Source organism: Trachymyrmex septentrionalis, unplaced genomic scaffold (assembly GCF_001594115.1).
Source record: "Trachymyrmex septentrionalis isolate Tsep2-gDNA-1 unplaced genomic scaffold, Tsep1.0 scaffold14, whole genome shotgun sequence".
NCBI lineage: Eukaryota > Metazoa > Arthropoda > Insecta > Hymenoptera > Formicidae > Trachymyrmex > Trachymyrmex septentrionalis.
Window position 1 is genome coordinate 1354663 of NW_017304543.1, and position 23181 is coordinate 1377843.

Genomic DNA, 23181 nt, shown 5'->3' on the forward strand with positions numbered 1-23181 from the left:
AAACGTTTCTTATAAAGCGTCGTTTTGGCATATTTCAACAATACGACCTTGGAAACACGTCGGACACTCCGCTCGAGTTTCAACTTTGTCCGAAGAAGAAACACCGAGCTCGCAGATAATCCCATCGAAATTTTGTGCCACGAATTGTCTTAGTAATCCCACGTCTCCTCCGGTTCGTGTTTCACCACATCCTTCGGACTTTCCTCCGTGGACTGTTGCGTCTGTTGCGCTGACGGCGGTCTGAGCGACGTCGCTGGACTGTTTTGACCAGATTTTGGACTGGGAAGCGGACTATCCCGATCGGCTCCATTGTTGCCAGACACGGAAGAGACATCGCTTTGAGCATCTTCTTCATATCGATCTTGCACTGGTGTCGGTTCAACTCTTATGGTCTCTTCGGCCTCTCTTTTTACTCCATAATCGTCCGTCTGCATCACACAAACTCCATTGATGATAACTTCGTCGCCTGTTCTCGTTGGTTCTTGCCACTCCGGATTCACCCATTGCGGTGCCGCGGGTTTTCTTCTATTGGACCTGACCGTCGTGGGTGCCGTCGGTGTTTCTGTAGGTTCTCTCTTTATACTACTGGCTGAACCTTCCGAGTCCTCGCTACCTAGATTACTCATCGCATCGTCGACATCTTCATCTTCGAATTCTTGATTGGGCTCTCTCTTTAGAGCATTCATCGAGAGGTCCAGACCAGAGCATTGTTCTTTCAGTGCATTACCTACCAGGGCCGCCAGGTTGGGATTAAAGTACGGAGAGTAAGGTAAAGGTACATTTCCTAGACCCAATCTCTCCTTTTGAATCTCCAGCAGTCTTTGGTTTAACAACAGTCTGAATTGAACAGGATCGAACGGTTGACCAGGTTCTCGCGGCGACTGCGGTTCCGGTTGACCGTGCGGTGTTTGTTGCTTCAGTCTCATTCGATGATTGTGAAACCAGTTTGTTATCGTTCTCGACGACAGGGCCAGTTCACCAGCGAGGAATTCGATTGTAGCCACATTGGGATAAGGATCCAAGGCGAAAGCGAGTCTGAGAGCTTCTTTCTGTTCTTCCGAGAAAAGAACGCGCTGCTTCTTCCCGGTAGTAGGTCCCGGACCAGGTGATGCCGCGTGATAGAATTCAGCTGTGTCGTTGCTCGAAGTATCAGAGCTGTTATCGTGACCGGGACCGCTACTACGTCGTCTCTTGTTCGCCTCTCGTCGTTCATTCTTCAACGCTTGCAATCGATCAACGTTGTGTGCATCTGACAGCCAAAGCTGCATCCTAATGAAAGGCTCTCGACCTTTTATACTGAGCATATGCCACGGTTTCGGTTTGCTCAGTAACTCGCTGACCGAGCCCTGTGACAGACCGAGAACCGCTTCACCGAAGATCTTCTGGCCGATATTGTTAGCTAATAACGCTTCCTTGATCTTTGTTGTGATTGTCTGTGTGTCGAGATCCTGCGTAAGGGCAGCCATCTCGTATACGCTTGGTGAAATGTGAGGATGAAGACTTCGAAGAGGCGACGGTGCCATCTGATGATGTGGCGAGTGTAATGACATTTGTTGCTGCTGCTGCTGTTGTTTCTTTTGGAGTTCTTGCATGCTGAGCTGAGTATGAGGATGATGAGGCCCAGGTGGGGTCAACATCATCGGTGGTGGCGGCTGTGGATGTTGTGGATGTTGTGGATGTTGAGGACTTTGTTGTGGCGGGCCGAGTTGCATCTGATTTTCTTGCTGATGCTGTTGCGCCGCCGCTGCTTGTGCGGCTGCTTGAGCGGCGGCCTGCGCCTTCGCTGCATTCTGAAGCTGTTCTTGGACGAGTTTTGTTGGTGGCATAGGTTTCATAGGTGTTCCGCAAGCTGTAACAATAAAAAATTCGATTAAAAAAATTTAGCAAGTATAAAAGTAAATTTGATAGTCCGAAAGCTCATCTTCTACGGACGTCAAACAATGCAATTTTTTTACTTCTACCGAATATCATATAAATGCAATTTTCAACTCATTCTATAACAAAGTAAAGTTGCGTCTCTATATTACAAAAAATGTCATGCTTATTTAAAGTCGCTTTTCATCACAACAAGATACACGGCAACTTATCATGACGTCGTGCTTGACAGACATACCAGAGCTCCCGAACTACGTTGATAATAAAGTAACAAAACATCTATATTGACCTGAGTTAAACTTACGAGGCAGGCCGCCGTAGCCGCCGGTCCTCATTAGCTTCTCCGGGGCGATCTTGTACTGGCTGGCGACGAGCTTGTGCACCGCGTTGTCATCTTCGAGGAACATTTTCATCCGGATAAAGGGCTCACGACCTTTTTGGGTCAGCATGTGCCATGGTTTTGGACGCGCGAGGAGGTCTGACACTGATCCCTGAGATAGACCCAATACTGATTCGCCGAATAGCCGTTGCGAAATTGAATACTGAGACAGCTGTTCCTTCACCTGCACATTAACAAGTAGGAAAAAAATTTGAGATTAGATACAGTACAAATAATAAATTATACAATTAATACTCGTACCGTGGCCCTTACCCTTTTCACAATATCTTCCGTATTAAGATTATTGTACAGGTCGAATTGCTGCTGCGTGATCGGAGGAAGCACAGCTTTCAGCGGTCTTTGATTGGCCGAATGATGAGTTGGGGTGGACGGTTGACTTATCAGACTGTTCGTGATGGAGGCCATTCTCTGAAGAGGACTGGCTGCCGCCGCACTGGAGAACTCTTCGTTGGGTGTCATCGCAGGGGGAAGTATGGAATTGCCAAGCGGTGAACTTGCGCTAGAACCGCCAGGCGTCGATTGAGGACCTGTCGATTCTTGCTTCGGCCTCACCAAAGAGAATGCACTTCCGGCGTGTCTCATCGCCTCTTCCATCTTCTCTTTTTCTTCTTCTGACACACCATTTATCATTTTATTGCGCGGATCCACTTTGCCTAAACTCAAATCCTGAACACCACCGCCGCCATTCGCTGCTAGATGATGTTGTTGAAGAGCTTGTTGCTGAAGCGCCAACAAACCTGGTAATCCAGGCAATCCTGGCAGTCCAGTCATCGAGGGATTCTGACCTGGTGCGGCATTCAATTTTTGGAGCTCACGGTGATAAGCGTCCAATGCTAATCGAATGTCTTCCTGGGTGCGCTCGATACCTTGAAGACTGCTCTGCGTACCACTGAAAAAATGTGGAAAGATCGCGCTACGGTCAATCGAGGTCATGTGCTGTCCTCAATAATGATCAATCACGGTTAACGTAATCGCACATAAACATTATATCATCAAAACCGTCAACTTCAAGTTACATATTTCACATAGAAAAATCTTTTTTTTTTTTTTAAATATATGGTCGAAATACGATGTATAGTCGAATATGTACGTCATATTCGAATGCATCGAGCATTTTTATTTTGATTTAGGTAACGTAGAAAGTTGCACCACTCAAATAAGGTTTTTTTCTTAGCACGAAACGATGATTTGCTCTTGACATTTCGTGTCATATCCGAGCATAGGACATTAATTTGGTCGTATATTGTCCATTTAGTCATCGTCATGCATTGGCAGATATTGTATCATTCGAGTGGGCTGTGATATAAACGTCGTTTAAGAAAATCCACGTCATTAATCGTCGATCTTACCTAGGGAACTCTCGCGGACGAAGATTCTCCACCCTCGTGCCCATCAGCTTAGCCAGTTCTTCTTGATAAATCCTTACTACCTTCTCCTGGGGAATGTCGTCGTTTTCGTACTTCTTCAGTCTCCTATTTTGGCTGTCCAGTCTGTCTTTGTTGAACGGACTCGGGCAACCGATTCTGTTCGGACTCTTGCTGTCAGCATCGTTCGATACTTCGTGCTCACCTCTCATTTGCATATGGCTTGATTCCGACAGAATATGTGCCAATCTTTCATCACTCATTTCTTGCGGACCACTATCCTGTGGTCCACGTGCGAACGCTGGCATTCCTTGTTCCTTGCCTGAAACATACTCTACGGGTGAGGCACAACTTGTGGTGTATTCTTACTCAGTTTGGTTGGCTTAGAAATATAATCAGATATATATATAAATAAATTTGAATGAAAAACATAAATAATTCGCGACGCGGTGTTTAACTGACTTTTGGTAGCAGTGTTATTTTACTATTTTCGCTCATTTTTCTCTGCTGAATATATCTTAAAAAAAAATAATGTTATTTTTTTTACATCATATAATATATAAATATGTATATGTTGTAAAATCTTAAATTGATCTTACAAATTACATTTATTTTCTAATGAAGAATGTTTATTCGAAAATAGTAACCTATATTAATAATAAGTCATATTTGGAGGATGATTTTATGTTCCTAAGCAATTAATAATGTGCTCAATCGATAACTGCGTGCTGAACCCGAAGGCAAAGTATACTCAACGACGATAATTAAAATATCCTCTTCTGGACCCTCTCCCTTGCGGTCTTTCCCTTGCACGTCGGCAGGAGTGTAGTCCTCCTACGTGTTTCCTGTCTAATTGACCAATCAGCCGCAAGATTCAGACGAATAAACTACCGATCATGTCTTTGATTGCTCTCGCGAGCATTGCACGCGAATCGACGAGAGAAAGTGGCTTGACACGCGGCGTAAGAATCCCGTACGTATTTTGGTGTGGAAGAAGAAATAATCTTCGAGCGATTTGTCCATCAAGATATGATGTTCCTTACTTAAACGTGCGCTCGCATGGAATCCATTATATTTCTACGATTGCGAGTATAGTGAACGATTCTTACTAGACGCGATTTGAGAGCTACGTTTTGTATCATTATCTTGTATCATTTGTGTTGTATAGATATGATTGCTTCTAATCCTAATGCAATCGCAACGTCAGCGGCGAGTGCCATATTAAGAAGAAGAATAATGTCTCTTTTTCATCGCTTCTCTAATTAGAATATCACATAGCATACATCCTCCATGAGAAATTTAACTTCCCTAGCAATAATACATATAAGTTGCATTCCATCGTATTATCAGCTCTAACGCTAATAGGTAATGGTATCTTCGTCAGAAGAAATCGACAAGCTTGCCGATTAAGATAACGATAGCGAAATGTTCATGTAATTGACAATCAGGTGGGTGGTTCGAAGCATTCAAGTGAAATCGGGAAAAGAGAGAATGATGATGTATATGCATATCCGCGCGATCGCGCATTGTCGCAACTTTTGAATTCCTGCCAACAAACTCGTGCTTGCGTGATTATGCTTTTCTGCTCTCCTCACGTGCCTATGAATACACATATAGAATTAATAAATGTTCTTTCGTAGAACAGATTCTGGATTTGTTAAGATCAGCTGCTATTAATGACGCAATTTCAAAAATGAGAAACTCGGTACATATCATGATGACCGATATAAAATAATCCTCTTGGCAAACGTAGGTAATTGGAAATGTGTCAGAAGGATTGGTCATAAACAAATGTTATAAATTTTTATCATATTATAAATATACATTGTTATATACTGGCAATTTTATCACTGAATTCGGAGAAGTATGTGTAACGAATATGCTACGTATAGAAAATGTTTGCAGGGGTATATCGAGATAAAAGAAATGAGGTCACTATTACGTCTTTTCTGTAGGCCATCTACGATCCCAAAATTAGCGCTATCATTATCGAACGGAACATATCATTTGAATTGCGGTAACAATGGCAATATTTGAAGCTCTATTCGAGGAATCGCGTTAAGCTGTAATCACACAACGATTGCCGATTGGATTATGATTGACAATTGGCTGAAAAATAATCGCCAGTCACAATCGTATAATTCAATTGGCAACCGATAGTATGATTATGGTTTTACATAGGTTTTAATTAATTTAAAAAAAAAATTAAAATAAACGAATTTCATCGTCGGCTCACAATTCTGCTGCTGCATCTAAACGCTTGTTGATTGTTATTATTGAAGATAATTAATTTTGATATATGTGTAACACTTCGAAATTCTATACTATTATATCGTGCAAATCAAATGCTGCCACATGACAGCGTAGCTCAATCTTGTTGGAAACTGACGACGAGAGAGTTACTTGCGTCACTAACATCTTCCTTTCCGTACTTCGACGGCATCACGTGGGAAACCTTACGCGCATCGTACGGAATCATGCGCGCCAGTTGATTATTACGCTTACCAACATCCTCCGGCAACTTTCTCATAGGAAATCTAGAATAAGTAGTCGGGCAACAAATATTATCGGACAAACGCGATCGCGGGCGATACTTTATACGACGACGTCCAACGTATAACGACGATGTGCGCAATTCTTTACTTATCACATATATCCACAGACATTCTCATTAGCCCAGATACAATGAACACAGTACCGCCTCAATTTCACAATATTTCTCTCAATTAAGAAATATTTTTTCACAAGTTTGCTTAATCACGAATCAACTTGTGTGCTACTTTTTAGGCGGCAAGTATAGCGTGTGTATCGCAGTAGGTTCTAATGAAATTAGACTTAGGAGTATTTCATCAAGTTTCTGAAGGATGTTACATTACGACGGGAAAGGCGTTAGAATCAGACCTCAGTTCGAAAAATATCGCGTGAGTGCATTGTACATTCTCGACAGTTGGATGATAAAAGATTTTCATCTCATCGCTACTTCGATCGCTCACACATCCGTCAATTTCTCACGGTTTGAAAAATCTCGAATGACGGGATAAAGCCGCTTGGAAAATGGCCCGGTTGTTTACGCAACGTCGCGGTATGTACCCCATTGTTACGAGCTTTGCGCACTAAATCCATACTTTTCTCAGCGATTGCGCGCCCGCCGCTGGCACCTTCGTCTCACCTGCGGATGGCGAAACGTCACGGACGACGTGCGTCCCGATCGCGTCGCGGCATCAGAGACCGGTTACGGAGAATCGATGAAAGAGGGAACAATCGCGTCCGTTCGCGGTATACAATAGGCGCGACGACAGACGCGCGAAGGAAATGTTCGCGTACCTCGTGCGCGTTTCGCCGGAAAGGAAACCGTATCGTATACCGGCGGCAATTATGTTCGCGCCGTAAAATTGTCTCGGCGCATGCACGTGCACGCGACGCGACCCGCGCACACACGAGCGCGCGCGCGGCGCGAAATAAGAGAGAAACCTCGACGGTGGACCTGATTACAAAATCTGGAACGATTTCGTGGGAGTACGCCGGTAACGGTGGCTTAAGAAATTCACCCGATTGTTGCGGGAGTTGCGACTCACGATCGCACGCGGGATTTATGAAGATCGCGCGTGCATGCGCCGTGTATGGAAACCTACGATTTTTAAAATTGGCACCTTATCTCGCAGAGAATCGTGTATATATTCGGTTGTATAATATTTAAGCAACGTCGAGATAAATACATCCAATAATTTCATTATCTCTATGCTCTGCTCATTAAAAAAGAAATGAATATTTTCTGAGTCGTCCGACGCGATATGCTAATTTGCTGATCAGTACTTTCAGAGGAAATATATTGACCGTAATGATGTCATTTTAGAGATAAGCAGAACACAAGTACACGTATTCGTTTGTATTTTACCGTGCGCATTCCGTTCATTTTGTACAGCGCATCCAAATGCAAATTTAAATATCTCACAGAATGTCGATCGGACAATTATTAAGTAATTTAATTAGCAACACAGCGACATGGTGGAAATATAAAATAAGTAACGAAATGCCAGTTTCTTCAAATACTCAGTTTAAAATATCAATTTCGAGGAGAGACTAGATGTTATCGGCGAGCTTAAGGTCGCATTCACATTCGAATCTTCGTTTGCATCATCGTTAAGAACCAAGACGCGTTTGCACCCGAAAATTCTGAGCAGGTCGTGCGCACATAACGTGTCTCGTCGCGGCGAGGCGTCAAGATGTGGAAGGATACGAGCGATACATGAGATCCGATAAAATCGGCGCGCGAGGCGGAGCTAATGAACGAAACTTGTTCGCGCGGGATACAGTTGGGAGCGTTGCGCTCTGCAGCCGTTTGCGTGCACCTGTGCGCGCACCTGTATACGAGAAGTATTTTCCTCGTTACTTTTGCGGGTGGAGGTGTGTTGTTACATACAGCAGCTTGTTCAACTAACGGTGAGATATATGGCGTACGTAGACTCGCGAGGCATCGTCGTGTCGATTTCTTTTCTGGACAATTAAGGAATGATCGATGTTGGTAGCAAAAACGTAATTCCGAATTGAATCGAACTATTTCGATCTGAGAAATGATCAGTGATTCATAATGAATTAATTTCTATTTGTATAGACGGATAATTTTAAAGATGTATGTGTCACATCTTAAAATATTACTAAAAGTATGAAAATTTCATAGATTGTTCTATTATTATGTCTAGAGTATCTATGTAAAATTGGAGCATTCTCTTGTTGATTTAAAAACCTTATTGGTTTAAAAATTACTTAATATTTTTGTTTGCCTTGATTCGTAAATCATGTGTTTGTAATATTTGTTTGCAAATTTAATGAGGTCGTAGCATTACAAATTAAATCAAATTATATATATATATATATTAATAAAATTCTAATATTTGTGCAAAAGAGTTTATTTGGATCCACTTAATCATTTAACAGTTATTTGCCTAAAACTGCAACAAAATATGATCATTTTTTTGCATAAAGCTATTATGAGCAAAATTATTTGCTTTGTTTTAGGACATATTTATGACAAATTTTTTTTGGTTGGTATTAGTCGATATTCACTTTTTAGCTGATTTTTGTGCTGATATTTTTTCAATTAATATTATACAGTTGATATTATATAGCTAAAATTATATACCCTTAAGAATCGTACAAGAGAATTCTTTGACACTCTGATTTCAATCTGTACGTATAATTAATTCACCTTTTCAAATTCAGATAAGACTATTTTGTGATTAAAAACTGCTTGAAAAAGTTTCAACTATCTCCGCAAATAATAAATAGTTTTTCTATAAAAAATTGTAATATAAAGATCTAACTCCGAACGACAGACGAACAATCAGCTGGTCTTCTGATGACCTCTGTGAATCGTAATTTTGATTTAATGTGTATTTGAGTATATATGTAGTTCAACTGATATTGTCACGCATAAATATTACATGAGTTTTGAAATCGGTGTCGCACTTCGATAATGTTATCTCTTTTTCGGATCGGGTCAACGTTCGCATATAAAATACTTTTATAATCGCAATCATTAGGCAAAAATACTTTTCTGAGTTCGACACTATTCTCTACGTATACTTTGAGTTAGTCGTTTCTTTTTAAACACCGCTAATTATAAAGTGAGAATAATAAAAAACCTATTTATGCTCTTCCATAAAATTTAATAATTATATTAGTTATAAAAGCATAAACGTCCTGTCATTCGTGCGGAAATCATAGTTATATGACTATGAGCATGGCTCGTAACGTTTCTCGCTGTGGTTACAAATCATCGTAACTATGATTTTCATCCGTGACGGTCGTCGCGAAAAGTCTCCGGGAGACTCCGGCGGATCGCACATGTGCGACGTGCACTCCGCTACAGGAAACAAAATTTTGCAATAAACTGACTTGGAGCTAGACCAACTATGTTTATTACGGTAATCTCGCGTTGTTCTTGGTTGCGCTTAGATCAATTGTGTTGTAGCGCTCCGCGCAAGCAATAATATACCACTCAGACGTGCCGTGCTGAATAGTGGGCCAAGATCCAGATACGTTTGTCGTGGGATTAGTGTAGTTTCCACGAACGCGCGATTTTTGCGGCTTATCTTAAGCGACTGACTGAAAGCTATCTGCGTAATTTATATAGCCGCGATTTAGATCATCGGAAGACTCGAGAACTTTGAGCAACGTTAACTGGATCCAAATCATGTCACTCTGAACTACACGCGAATAAATTCCTTGTCAGCACTATAGCGAGTAGATTTTCGTGAAAATTAACACGTTCATAAATAACTATAAGTGTAAAGATTGAGGAATATCGCGTGAAGCAGACTGTAAAGCCTGCTTGGTACACAATAATTATGCGCACGATTTACGTGATATCGGAGGATAAGCTCTATGATATTTCTATAACAAAAATTGTGAATTAATAGTATAATAATAATAAAGAATGATTTTGAATCAAAATCAGTAGCTCACTATTGTTATCATTATTATATAATAATAAGAATTTTTAAACGTACAATTTTTAATGAATGATAAATAATAAGATGATCACAAAGAGGATTCACAAATCATAATAAAGCTTTCAGTGACAGGTTGATATTGCGCCTGTGCTTGTCTATAGAGCACGCGATGAGTCGTTAGATCAGGTATTTAGCTCGACGCAAACTTATCTTAACCGACACCTCCACCAAAGCTAGGCGGCGCCTTTCAGGCTTTATAAAGTCACTGATTTTTGCCCATAAATCACGTCTGATTATAGAAGTTTCGGACATTACTCCAAGTATATTTATGCTATTGAATCACGGCGGATTTTCGTTACGATCACAAAGGGCTTATGACCATGATTCATATGAACAAACGGCCACAGTGAATGATTAATCCGATAACTAGAGAAATTGTATTGATGATAGTGTGCCATATTTTTAATACAGATTTTTAATACAGATATTTAAATAATTGATTATAACTATTTTTGAATTTAAAGAAACTTGATTGTAGTATCTATTAATTATTTATGCAAAAATAACATAACAGTTGTTTAATAAACGAGCTATATGTAAATGTGATTTAATTGAGAATTAAAATAAAATCCTGAAATAAAATACGACGCTAAGAAATAGTTATGTAAAACATATTAACAATGATCATTATTATTTTTTATTAAAATTTTTTTTTCCTTTGACGCTTTACTTGACCAATTTCGATCGCATTAGCAGTGGTTCTTACAATTCTGATTTACTGCCGCGCTCACGCCACGGAATAATACACGCGTCCCTGTAATTTTACGGCTGACGCATCGAGAAATGTTACGATCCCCTAAGTTTTTGTCACCGGTTCCCTCCCGCCACCCTACGATCGCCCTAACCCTTCATTCCATTTGTGCTCCGTCCCTCCCTCTCTCGCGTGCACTCTGTCCTATCCGCTGTAATGCCCCGTGATTGTTGTTACCAGAGATCCGACGGAAACCGACAATCCATTGATGCGGGACGCATGTCGTGCTCCGACTGAATTTTATACACGTTTTATTTCGTCACCGGACGTGAAGGGAAAATGATGGCATTGAGTCAACATCCTGCGCGATTGATATTAATATTTACAAAAAAGCGGAAGGGATCGCACGGTCGCGTATTGCGAGTTCATACGTACGTCGCTGTTGTGAGAACATATTTTGTGAATGAAGCGCGTGAAAAAAAAATTATTACGATATTACTCGTGTACTTGTCAAATATAACTCTATTATTACCGAGGATAGATGTTTTTCTAATTACTATGAGTGTATCATGAGAATGTTCACAGCGATGCCAAGATAAAATACCGTTTACTCACTATAATCTAGCAAAGCCGTGGCAAGCGGAAAAGTGTAAATTGCTCTCCGAATAAAAGAGACCGACGTATTTAGGATTTCTATGTTCTTCACTGGATCTTCCTTTCTTCCCCTATCTCTTCCCTTTCTATATACTCGCGGAGCCCTTTATACATCTCACCCCTACCTAGTGCTCATCCGGGACTTTCTATTCCCAGGAGCTATTAGTCTAAACAATATGGCTGCCAAATGCAGCATACAATCGATAGCGGGCAAGGTATGCCAACGGGCTGCGTAATTTAATTAAGACTATAGTTGTTCAAGTCTAGATACAACGTTCTTTTTCATCAAATATCGAGCCATAATGTGGCTTTGATAATAACACTTGATATAGCAATGTAGCGAAGTATTTTTATCTCGTAATTATACAAAGAGATAAACTTATTATCACTAACAAATACTATTGATGTACTATTATTATTGCACGATTCTACAAAATCGTAGATTATTTCACTGCAGTCGACTTCTATCAATGATTTGTAGAATTTATCAGTCTCATTCTTCTAACTTATCCATATCGAAAACCCACGACGTCACCAACGCACACTTAACTCCCTAATGATTCGCGTGTACACGAAGAGGGATGAGATCTCTTGAGCGTTCCTTTCCCGCGGTGCAGTTAGAAGGAACGGAAGTACCATCAGGTCCCGCGTTAGACAGCCGAAAGGTTAGCTGACAGCTCGTGGTTAGTGATTCGGCGAGATGGATTATTGGCAGTGCGAGGCGGAAGATTTTCGAGAGTTAAGTTAATCGACAAGTTCGTCGTCGACGATGAAGGCAGAAGTACATTGTGGCGGATAACTCGTTGTAGGAGTTACTGTTTAGCGTCTCAAGAATCGAAGACGGAATGTGATTAACAATGTAATTACACACTTAAGATAGCAAACTATTCGATCGCGCATTCTCGAATGATCACGTTGAAGTTTATCATAAACGCGATTTATTGCGCTTATGAGGCGTGAAAGGAAGCGAAATTAATAATGATTGCCACAAGTATCCGCTACAATATAGCGGCATATGTAATTATGATGTCTCGTCCGTCTTCATAGACATCGAGACGTCAGATGACCCAGCCTTCGTCGTGTCGGACGTTACGCAGAGGCGCGTCGAGAAATTGTACGAAACGATTGAAATAAAAATTAAAAAACTTAGTGAGAAACGGAGAGAGAAAGAGAGAGAGAGAGAGCTGGAACTGATGATCGGTACTCACCTTTCTTGGGGATGAGGGACTTGAGCAGCATCACGGCGTTCTCGTCGCAAGCCCAACCGTGCATCTTCCGATAACTGTCGCGGCCCTTTTCAGTTAACTTGTCCCATGGCTTGGGCTTACTAAGTAACTCGCTGACCGTGCCTTGACTTAGTCCGAGAACATATTTGGCGAATAGTCTTTGACCGATATTGTGTATCGACAATAGTTCGCGCACCCGCCTGGCTATATGAAGAGTGTCAAGATTCTGTGAGGCGTACTTGTCCATATTATGACGTAACATTTCCTGCAGTCTCGCCTCCATAGGATCTCCCTTTGGAATGAGGGACTCGCCCAGCCGACCGGCCATACCGGCGGCACCGAACTCGTCGCCGAATCGGAAGGGATACGTTCGATCGTCAAACCGAAACGGACTCTTCAGCGTATCGAGAACGCTTAGTCCGCCGATATTGTTATTTGCTAGATGATGGCTATTATTATTATTGTGACATGATTCTTGATCAGGCGGACTCTTCGGGGGCGGTGCACTTGGTACGCCGGGCGTGAGACCGCTGCCATTGATGGAAGCTGAAGGGGTACTAGTTTCCACCATTGACGTCGGTGGCTGGAAGCTCGGCGGCGATGTCAAGGCGGTTGTGGAGGATGGTGTTGGAGGGGCTGGTGTTTCATGTCCTGATACTGGCGTTGGCGCTTTCTCAGTGACATCTAAACCGCCCAAGGATATTGTACCGATCGGTGTGTTCGATTTCACCGGAGTGTTTGAAGTGGACGATGGATCCGCACCCGGCGATGGAAGATGATTTAAACTACTTGGCGTTGTTGGCGGGTGTAAACCCATGTGCGGTTGGGCTTGTAATTGGGGTTGTAATTGTTGTTGCTGTTGAGTTAATTGGCTTAGTTGAGATGGCTGTGATTGTTGCTGCTGTTGTTGCTGTTGCTGCTGCTGCTGCTGCTGCTGCTGCTGCTGCTGCTGCTGCTGCTGCTGCTGCTGCTGCTGCTGCTGCTGCTGCTGCTGCTGCTGCTGCTGTTGGCTCATGATAGACCTTTCCAATGTCCGCCTCCAATTGGCTACGATTTCTTCACCGAGAAACGAGCCGAAGGTCTCGACGTTCTGGAGGGGTGGCGGGAAGAGGAGGCTTGAAGTCGTCGAAGTGGCCGAAGAGGGCGTCGGGGTGGAACGTGGAGGGACAGAGGCTGCTGTCGGAGGCGGTGGCGGTGGTTGCTGGGAGGACACATGGGACGTAGGTGGCACACCTCCGACCCCGTGGGGCGAGGCGGTCGAGGCGCGCTGCAGGGGTGACGATAATCCACCTGCAACCACCAAAAACACAAGGGAGCCCGTCAGCACGATCTCACGCGTACATGACATTCAACCTAACTTCGGCTCGCGATGTTGGTCCCGTTCTGATCGCCAGTTTGTCCGCGCTGTCTCTTTCGAAGTGCAAAATCGACCGGTGACCTCGGTTCTCTTGATCATCTTCAGAGACGTCGGATGACCGAGACTCTCTTTTTCGACACTTCGTCGGATCATAATCCACGCTTGAGTGTACAAACGAGGAGCGACGTGGACGCCAACGAGAGGAAGACTGGTGGAGACGTTGCCAATCGCCCGAAAAGAAATCGTGGACGTAAGGATACCGTCCATCTCGCGTTGAATGTTGATCGCAATGACGCGTGCGGATTTGAGAAATCACGTCAAATAAGACGCAATTCTTTTTGCCTTGCGACATGTTTGTCGCGAATATCAGAGTACGAAATATCGAAGAGTTGAGAACAAAAACGTAGCTGTCTGGGAAGTATTGTGTAATCTTTTTAAGTATCATCGAGACTGGTCTTGAAAAGGATTTTATATTGCTACGTGATCTCGGCATACAAAATGTTTGAAACCTTTACGTAAATACGGTGCTCTTATTCCATTACGGTCGAAGGAAGTAATAGCGGGATCGGAAAGATAGGAACGCAAGCGCCGACGACGTAGAAGGATGGGTTCAGATGGTTTGATTTAGAAGGGGCGACACGTTGCAGTATCCCTTTGGCTCTCTGCATGTATAGGGTATCTCTTTCTCATTCCCTCTCATCGTCTGCTCTCTCTGTCAGCTTGGATCGATTCATAATAAACTCTGTCCCCGAAACAATGGCTTGGCCCGGGCAAATATTGCGAATATCGTCCACAAATTTGCGTGCACGAAGTTTGCGTTTCCCAGTGTACGGATGGAAATAGGAGGGAAGAGCGGTTTAGAGGACCCTTTACGTAGACAAGAGAGGAACATTTGGAACATTCGATAAAAGATAGGCCTATATGAGAGAAAGTTAAAGGGCTAACGTGTGTTCGGTTGCGTTAGTACCTTCCACGAATGTACGTTAATATTAGCGAGAGAGTGGCTCGAAAAAAGTGCAGTCTAAGCAGCCAAGTCTGGAGAGATGAGATATGTGTATGAGAGAGAAGTAGAGACGATAGGAATGATAAAACAAAGACAGACTGGATTCTATCTTTGTCTTATTATTTCTGTCATCTTTATCTCTCTTTTTTTCTCTCGATAGAGAGAAAGAGAGAGATAAAGAGAAGTAAAAAGGAAGATAGTACGAAAGACAGAGAAAGACAGAGAGAGAGAGAGAGAGAGAGAGAGAGAGAGAGAGAGAGAGAGAGTCAGAGAAAAGTGCGAACACAATGGCAAGCAGGGTTATTTTTGTTGTTTTCTTTTCCGATAAGCTCCTTCAGTCATCCCTCGTTTATTCTATAGAAGCGTTCTTGCGTCCGCGTTGCGTGACTCGTGTCCTTTTCATTGTTACTCGATGATAAAGCCCGTCGACGGAGCCTCGAAGAGAGAGAGTCGGGGACCGAAGATCAGAGCGGTTGCGCAAGAATTAAAAGCGAGATCGCCGAGGTGTGACCGACCTACTAACACCTCGTTACTTTTTTTTTATTTCTTTCAATTTTAGAACAGATCCTTATATTATGATCATGTATTTTTTTGCATAAATATTACATAAATTTATTTTTATTTATTTGCTCCATGTATGTTCTTGATTAATTGACGTTATGATCCATATATAAAGTTTTCGATAAATAATGACAAAAATCGCATGGGAGTAGAGCGAATTAAACTGCACCGAAAAGTCCTCATTTTACAATTTTCGCAAAATAGTTAACAAGAATTACTTAATTATAAAAAAATTGCCGAATATTGTTTTTTAATAATTTTTTTACTCAAGTACTATCAACTTTACAGAAAAACAGCAAGTGACAAAAATTGTTTATTTTTTTCTCAAAGTTCTGACGATTTTTTCAGAATTTTTTAGTACTGCATTTTCTTATGTTAATAAAAATAGTTGCTAATATAAGAAAATGCAGTTACTAAAAAGCTGATAAAAAAAATTCTCAGAACACTGTATGAGAAGAAAATAAACAATTTTTGTCACTTGCTGTTTTTCTGTAAAGTTGATAATACTTGAGTAAAAAATTATTAAAAGCCAATTAATATTCGGTGATTTTTAGTAATTGATATCTTGTTAATTATTGCGAAAATTGCGAAATGGTAGAGGATTTTTCGACTCAGTTTAATCCATTCTATCCCTATGCGAGTGTTATCATTATTTGTCAAACGCTCTGTATATTTGGAGATATTTTTTAATGTTACAATTTTTTTGAAACAATTATTTTTAATATAAATTATATTACAATGTATACTGGAAATCTAACTTGATTTTGCAATTCCGCGTTTTATTCTTTTTTTTAAGTTTCTTCAATATTTTACAATTAAAATTAAGTGCTTCGTATGTCTTTGACATGTAACGATTTCAAATAAAATATATCGTTAGTCCACTTACCGAGTGCGTCGGGTGTATTGGAGGGTTTCAAGTTTTCGGCTTGTTGGAGCGCCTTGAAACGTTCCATAAGAAGATGTTCCAAGCTCTTTCCAGGTTCGCCAGTTGGTATCTGCGAAAGGTCGACTGATCTTAATACACTGATTTCGCGCTTCAGATCATCATAGTCCCTCTGCCGTTCCAATTTGCTCTCCAATCTGTTGATGTGCTGCCTGCGCACTTCAAGTTCCTCCTCAAGCCGCGCCGTTGCTTGCGCACTTGTCTCCTGAAGGCGTTGCAGGCTCTGCTGTAGCCTGGACACCTCCTCAACCAACTGGTTGATCTAGAAATAGCAACATTGACCTCGTTAAGTGTCTGATAAAATTATGTTCGTGTAAATTGCAAATGAATAAAGTAATGCGTATAAATTTCAGTTGAAACATCTTAAATGTTAATATCTCTGATGTCTCGCCCCCGTTATGTTTATTAAATGATACTGACGACAAAATTCCCCGCATTAAGGAAGACATTGCGCGATATAAATCACAGGAATTGCTACTTCTTGAAATATCACCGAGTACTTTCGCATCGCTCATCAGGAAATCGACTCGAAGCGATTAAATAGAGATGGAACGTAACTACATTATCATCGACGCAAATATAGAATCACATTTACGAGTTCCTCTCCCTCCTTCGCGATTCGCCTCGAGCATCGTTTATCTGGGACCGAACCTAGTAAGGAGCTTACCAGAAGCTCTTTATTAATTTTATCGGGAATATATACGGAAATCAATAGCGAAACGCTTAAGAGAGGATAACTTTAAATCTTGGCGAGTCTAAATGTAATTACCGTGGATTAAATTACGTATAAAGTTTCAATCGAATCGATCGAATCGTTGAATTGTCATCCAATTATCGTATCTGTAATAATTTATAATATATGTCATCAACTAGTCTCGTCGCTTCGACACTTGAAGTTCTTGAAATTCAATTGGACAATAAATATGATATCACAGTTATCTTATTGTTAGCAGAATATATGATTTTGTGAAAAATGATTTCACTTATTGTTAACAATTTTAATTTTTACATTTTTATAACTTCTAATAATAAAATACATAATTCAAAATTAACAAATTAGTGTACGTTAATGTAGTAGTTTTGAAAAAAAATTTAATTAGCGATTTTCAAAGATAATTTCTGATATAGTTGTAGTAAGAAGAAAATGCCAATTAGCGGAAAAAATTAAGTACAGTCTGCAGGATAAAAAATCAATGACATTTATACCCACGGTGTCGCCTGCAGCGACGTATACGAAGTATATCCGTCCCTCATTAATGCATCATCGATCCGCACATAATAATTACAGTACGACCGAACCGTCTTGTTTTTCCGTCTCCATAACGAGGACGAATCCGGGATGTTGAAAGAATCGAGTGGCAGCAACGGCGGCAAAAAATTATCGCGACGAATAGAGCGTACGGCAATCGTTGTGTTGCCACTGTACCGCAATCAATCGCGATGAATTGCGAGCACTCGAAACCTATCCACGTGTTCCGCGAGGGTTCACGTGGATGCGTATACGCGAGAATATGGAATGGTGGGAAGGGCGGGTTGCAGGCGCAGGAAGAGGAAGCGAGAAAACCGATCAACCAAGGGGGTGGGTTGGGACGATTTTAAAGCCGAGTACGTTGGCGCACACGGTGCAACGAGCATCTACGTGAACGAGATCGTATCAATTGTTTTTTCTCGACGAGGCATCATCTCTCTTTCCGTGCTCCACGGGTTAATCGAGAAGCAACGACTTCAATTTTGCAAAATTCGCACCTCTGCCACAGATGTTGATACACGTGTTTTGCAGACTTCGACTGTTCCCGCTAGTTAAATTTATTTAAAACGAACGTAAAAATTCCTCTCTGTGTTAAGTATTCAATGACAATAATAATCATACATACCGGTTGAGTCTTTATAATTTAATGAAATTAACTACATTCCTTTGGCGCCTTGTAATGCCATGACTCATCCTAGTAGCGTAAAATCGAACAGCCTTGACGCACGTGGTAAACTTGCACGTTTTTACTCGTTAGTTTATTTATCGGAGGCGGCTACCTGTCGATTGTCCTCCGTTTTCACCCATAATCGATACATGCCTATGTCCAGAAGCTTCGTTTCTACTTGTATAGATATGCGTGTATGTAAGCGAATACGAGTGCGTGTTATAGCAATGTCGCAGACATAGACACACATAGACATTATAGTATACAGGTAAGAACAGACGCGGGTGTAGATAAGTACGCATTGACGTTCGATATACCATCAGGTAGGAAGGGGTGGTTGCTACTGTCGGAAGGTGGCTTATACAGGGATAAGTTTCCGAAGTTGCCGCGATCGCTCGCAATAATGTCCGCCATTAGCGGCGATGGGGTAGGTTATCGCCATGAGGGAAACCTGAAACGAAGGACAGGTGGAATTAACACCACGTCGATCGACAAACTTACGATAAATACGGCGGCGACCCGGCGATACCGTGTGTGTGTGTGTTTTTTTTTTCACGTGACGGACAGTCACCCCTTGCGTTTGGTGTTATGGAAGAGCGGTGTATCGATACTACTCTTCGTCTCTTTCGTGACTACTGTTTAACGATGCGAATAAAACGAGAAATCAACGTGCACAGTGTAAAATGTGATCATATGTTTCTTCAATTAGCGAACTATAGAGCGAGTAAAGCTCCGGAATGCAGAATCTACTTTATACTTTTTTTTAATACTTTTTTTACGAAACAGAACCAATTATTACATAATGCTGTCTATATTATTGAACGTCTGGGTGTGTGTGATTTTTTTAAAGTGATTTAGTTATAGTGACATTGAAAGCGTTTTATACATTATAATCTAAGTAATTACAATATATTTTCATAATATTTGCAATATATTAATATAACACATACACATGTATATATATATATATATCTGTACAGATATGATATTTACCTAGTTTTATATAAATCTTAAATAAAGCAAACCATTTAATAAATCTTTCCGTTTATATTTGGAATGTGGATACATATTAATTTTATGATCCATCAAATATAATTTAGTACTGAATCATTTTGTAATATCACACATTGACATTTTATAAGTTGAAATGTAATTTAATATGTCGTCATAATGGTAACGACGGAAGATTTCTGTTTCCTTAAGTCACGGTTGATTCGCTCAAATATCAGTAATATTAATAGCCATATACTATTTGGAGATGATCGCGTAAAGATCAATGGACTTCGATTAAAAATTTAATGTTTCTGGAAAGTTTATAAAAACTAAACTCTCAATTATTATAATCATATATTGTTTGGTCTATTGAATTCAACTTTATGATATAGTAAATTTCATTTCTAATTTACTTCGCAAATAATTTTATTTTTATCAAGAGAGAAAGCAAGAGAGAGAGAGAGAGAGAGAGAGAGAGAGAGAGAAAGAGGGAGAGAGATTCCGCATCTTGTCATTAAGTTTGATGAAATTATATTAATACGTGTTTTCATACAAGACAAATTAATTTTAATAATCAATTTTAATTATAAGAATAATAACGTCACACATAACGTTGTACACATAACGTTGTATTCAAAAGCAATACTGTATGAATAACAAAATCACAGAAATTAATTGCGTACAGCGTATTTTGAAAAAACAATTTAATAACCATTAGTTTATTTTACGGGAAAAGTTGAAGAAGGGTCGAGAATATGAAAGAAGTAAGAATGAAGAATTATCGTTAGGGACAGCAGCAAAGGATAGTGGATGTTGGCAGGTTTTCTACGTTAGAACAATGTCATCGATAGAAGGAGAACTGCTCGTTAGTGAGATTCTCGACTGTTGCAGAGCCACACATCGATGTGCGCGCATAAGAGACGTACGTGTGGGGGGGTAGTGACCAACGAGCAACCCCGAGCACGAAGGCGTTCAATCCGAGTGGTAAAGTGGGGGTGAGTTGAAGCAAAAACAATCGGGGCTTGATCGATGGTCGTGAGGTATGGCGACGAGGATGTGAAGGCGAGTCGGAAGACATGATCGGTCGTATGCAAATTAAAGCGAGGACGGTGGGCTCCGAGCTGGCTCGTAGGGAAGAACCGGAGGGTGCGAAGTCGAAGGGTACGCGGAGGGTGTGCGCAAGGGTTGCCTGTACGCGGTGGTGGTGTCAAGCAAACTTGAAGTAGCCGCACGCGTCCGTATTGTTTCTTGACCGTCGCACCACCCTATCGTCTCCTACCCCCTTTTCCACGATCCCACACGTCCTCTTCCCTTCGCAACCCCCTTAATCCTACGCGATTTTTGCTATTTGCATTATATAGGCGTTGGAGGCCTTTGTTTGTTGAGCTATTGATCACATTTTCTCTTGCGGTATAATCAATCTTCACGCATACGTCCATGGCCTTTCTCATCCTTACGTGTGTACACGCACATGTGTATGTATCCGTGTACACGTGCGAATATATGCACGGACGCGGTAGCTCGAGTAACGCGGCTCTCCGATATCCACACGCCGCGGCACATTAGAACCCCTTTTCGTATACGTACGTAGATTCGGTACAGGGACAAGATGGCCGTTTGCTTCGTATTAATTTCGTAGTCTGTCCGCCAATGATGCGTCGGTACGAGATCGTCATGGCCGTCGAAACTCACGTTCTCGCTTTCCGTGGTTTCACGGTTCCCTCTTTCCCCGACCACGTCGTCGCATTATCGTTTCCACGTGGACGACGGGATCGCAAATATAAATTGTCGTTTACGGATACTTTGATATCCCTTTGATCTATATCCATTACCTTGGTATATCTCTGATGAGATCAAACGTTATAAAAATTAGACCTTAACGACTTATTTATTTATTCGATTTGCGATCGATTTTTTTGCTACTCAGAACAAATTTATTAGTAATTACGTCTAAGATTGGACATAAGAGTATAGTTTATCGTAAAAATATCTTAGTAAACAAATCGAAAAATGACATATCTAAATTTTGGTGACTAAATCTGGATTCTAAAACGTGTGCACTTTTATTCCTCTATCCTTTTTATTGTGATTAATTGAATACACTCGAAACTTCTTTTGTAATATAAAAAATTTCTTTTGCAATATAAAAAAAATGTACTCAACGTTTTATACTTTAACAAGACAACAAATAAAGTAAAAAAGTTAAATTTATAAACATTTGCAAAAGCTCTGGCGAGCACATCTTACTAAGGAGCATCGATCCGTAAAATTCGATGAATCTTTCATGCGCGAACGAACGCTTTGTTATCGCTCGATCCATCGCGAGAATTTGAATCTCGGTCAAAATCATGCCGGACTTTTGTAGAATCTCATCCTGAGGACCGATATCAGCGCGTCACGATAGGAAGATTCCATTTTTGCATCTCGGGAGGAAAGATCGCCAGTATCAACCCCTTTAGTGGCAAAGCACCCCTTTGGGCCGTGGAGCTTTCTCCCATGGAGGTTCGCTCCTCTTCTCGCCACAGGAGAATGCCAATTAAAAGCCGAGGTCGGAAAGAAAGCCCAATCGATAGGAGGCGGCTTGCCTTCCTCTTTCTCACTCCATCTTGCCGATTTTCATTCTCCGACTCATTCTCCTTCCCTTTCACTCTGCCGCTACGTGGGTAGCTGAAGCAACCGAAGCGAAGGGTTGCCCAAACTGGGAAGTGGGAATTATGGGCAGGATTAATATGCAAGGACTGGATACGTGCGGTGGCAGGAGGTGGAGGAGACGGAGTAGAAGGAGGATGGGCTGCTAGGGGCTGTAGGAGGGTGGCGAAGCAACAAAAGGGGTCGAAGGGGAAGTATAGATGGAGAGAAAGGGGCTTTCCGTTTTCTGTCTCCGTCAGGCCGACGTCGAGATAGCTGGGTCGGTCATTCGTCCTCTCTCCGTCTTCGCTTACATCTCTCTCGTTCTATCAGCTCGCATCTCATCCCCACCACACCCTCCTTACAGGATACACGGCTAACGGACACCCCTATCGATTTTACAACTCGATATATGTGAATACCCACTTGTCTAATGACTGATCGGGCTTCGAGCTCAACCCTTTCCCTCTCTCGAGCGTCCTCCCTCGAACCCCTTCGCGTTTCTGGCCGAGCTTCTCCGCCAACCATCCTCCGCTAGTACGATACCACCTCACGGGAACTGGAGAATGAGAAAGAGGAAGGAGAGAGAAAGAGAAAAGCAACAGCGGCAGAAGGAAGAGGGCGCGGAGAGAGTTGAGGCCGAATGTATCTCGCCTCATTACACTGACTACGTGCCTTTGGCCAACATCTCGCGTTGCATCGACGCGCATACCCTCGCAAAAATCCGACAGAAAGGGCGCTCCCCATCCCTATCGCGACGTGTCTGAATTTTTTGCTGTAGGTGGAAAAAAGTAGCGGGATATGGTTAACTGCGATTGCGTTCGTACGTAGACATCTTAATAAGAACGCAAATGAAATATCAAATAAGAAGATAGTAAAATATCTGATTGTCTTGAAATTTTTATCTCAGATTATTATGTAAAAAAAGGTATGGCATAACGAATTAAATAATAAAAATAATTTTATCGAATCTTTAGCAAGTCCTAGTAGTCTTTAGCAATAAATATAGTTTAAAAGTTTTTTCACAATTAGATTTTTCAGCGCGCAATTATTCGTAA

General features: G+C 41.4%; 1 protein-coding gene across 6 annotated transcripts in view; it reads right to left on the minus strand.

Annotated features, from left to right (window-relative positions):
* LOC108745535 (homeobox protein cut) overlaps window positions 1–23181 on the minus strand; it is a 141387-nt gene that overhangs the window by 995 nt on the left and 117211 nt on the right. The window contains exons 3-8 of one of the 6 annotated variants that reach the window (XM_018481726.1): window positions 16530–16848; window positions 12705–14012; window positions 3625–3961; window positions 2528–3164; window positions 2180–2438; window positions 48–1849 (exon numbers count right to left, since the gene is read on the minus strand). In XM_018481726.1, coding sequence (XP_018337228.1) covers window positions 150–1849; window positions 2180–2438; window positions 2528–3164; window positions 3625–3961; window positions 12705–14012; window positions 16530–16848 — 4560 coding nt within the window. In that variant the 3' untranslated portion in view covers window positions 48–149. Of the gene's footprint in view, window positions 1–11; window positions 1850–2164; window positions 2439–2527; window positions 3189–3624; window positions 3974–12704; window positions 14013–16529; window positions 16849–23181 lie in introns of those variants that run through there. The other 5 variants (XM_018481723.1, XM_018481725.1, XM_018481724.1 and 2 more) reach the window with 5 other exon arrangements.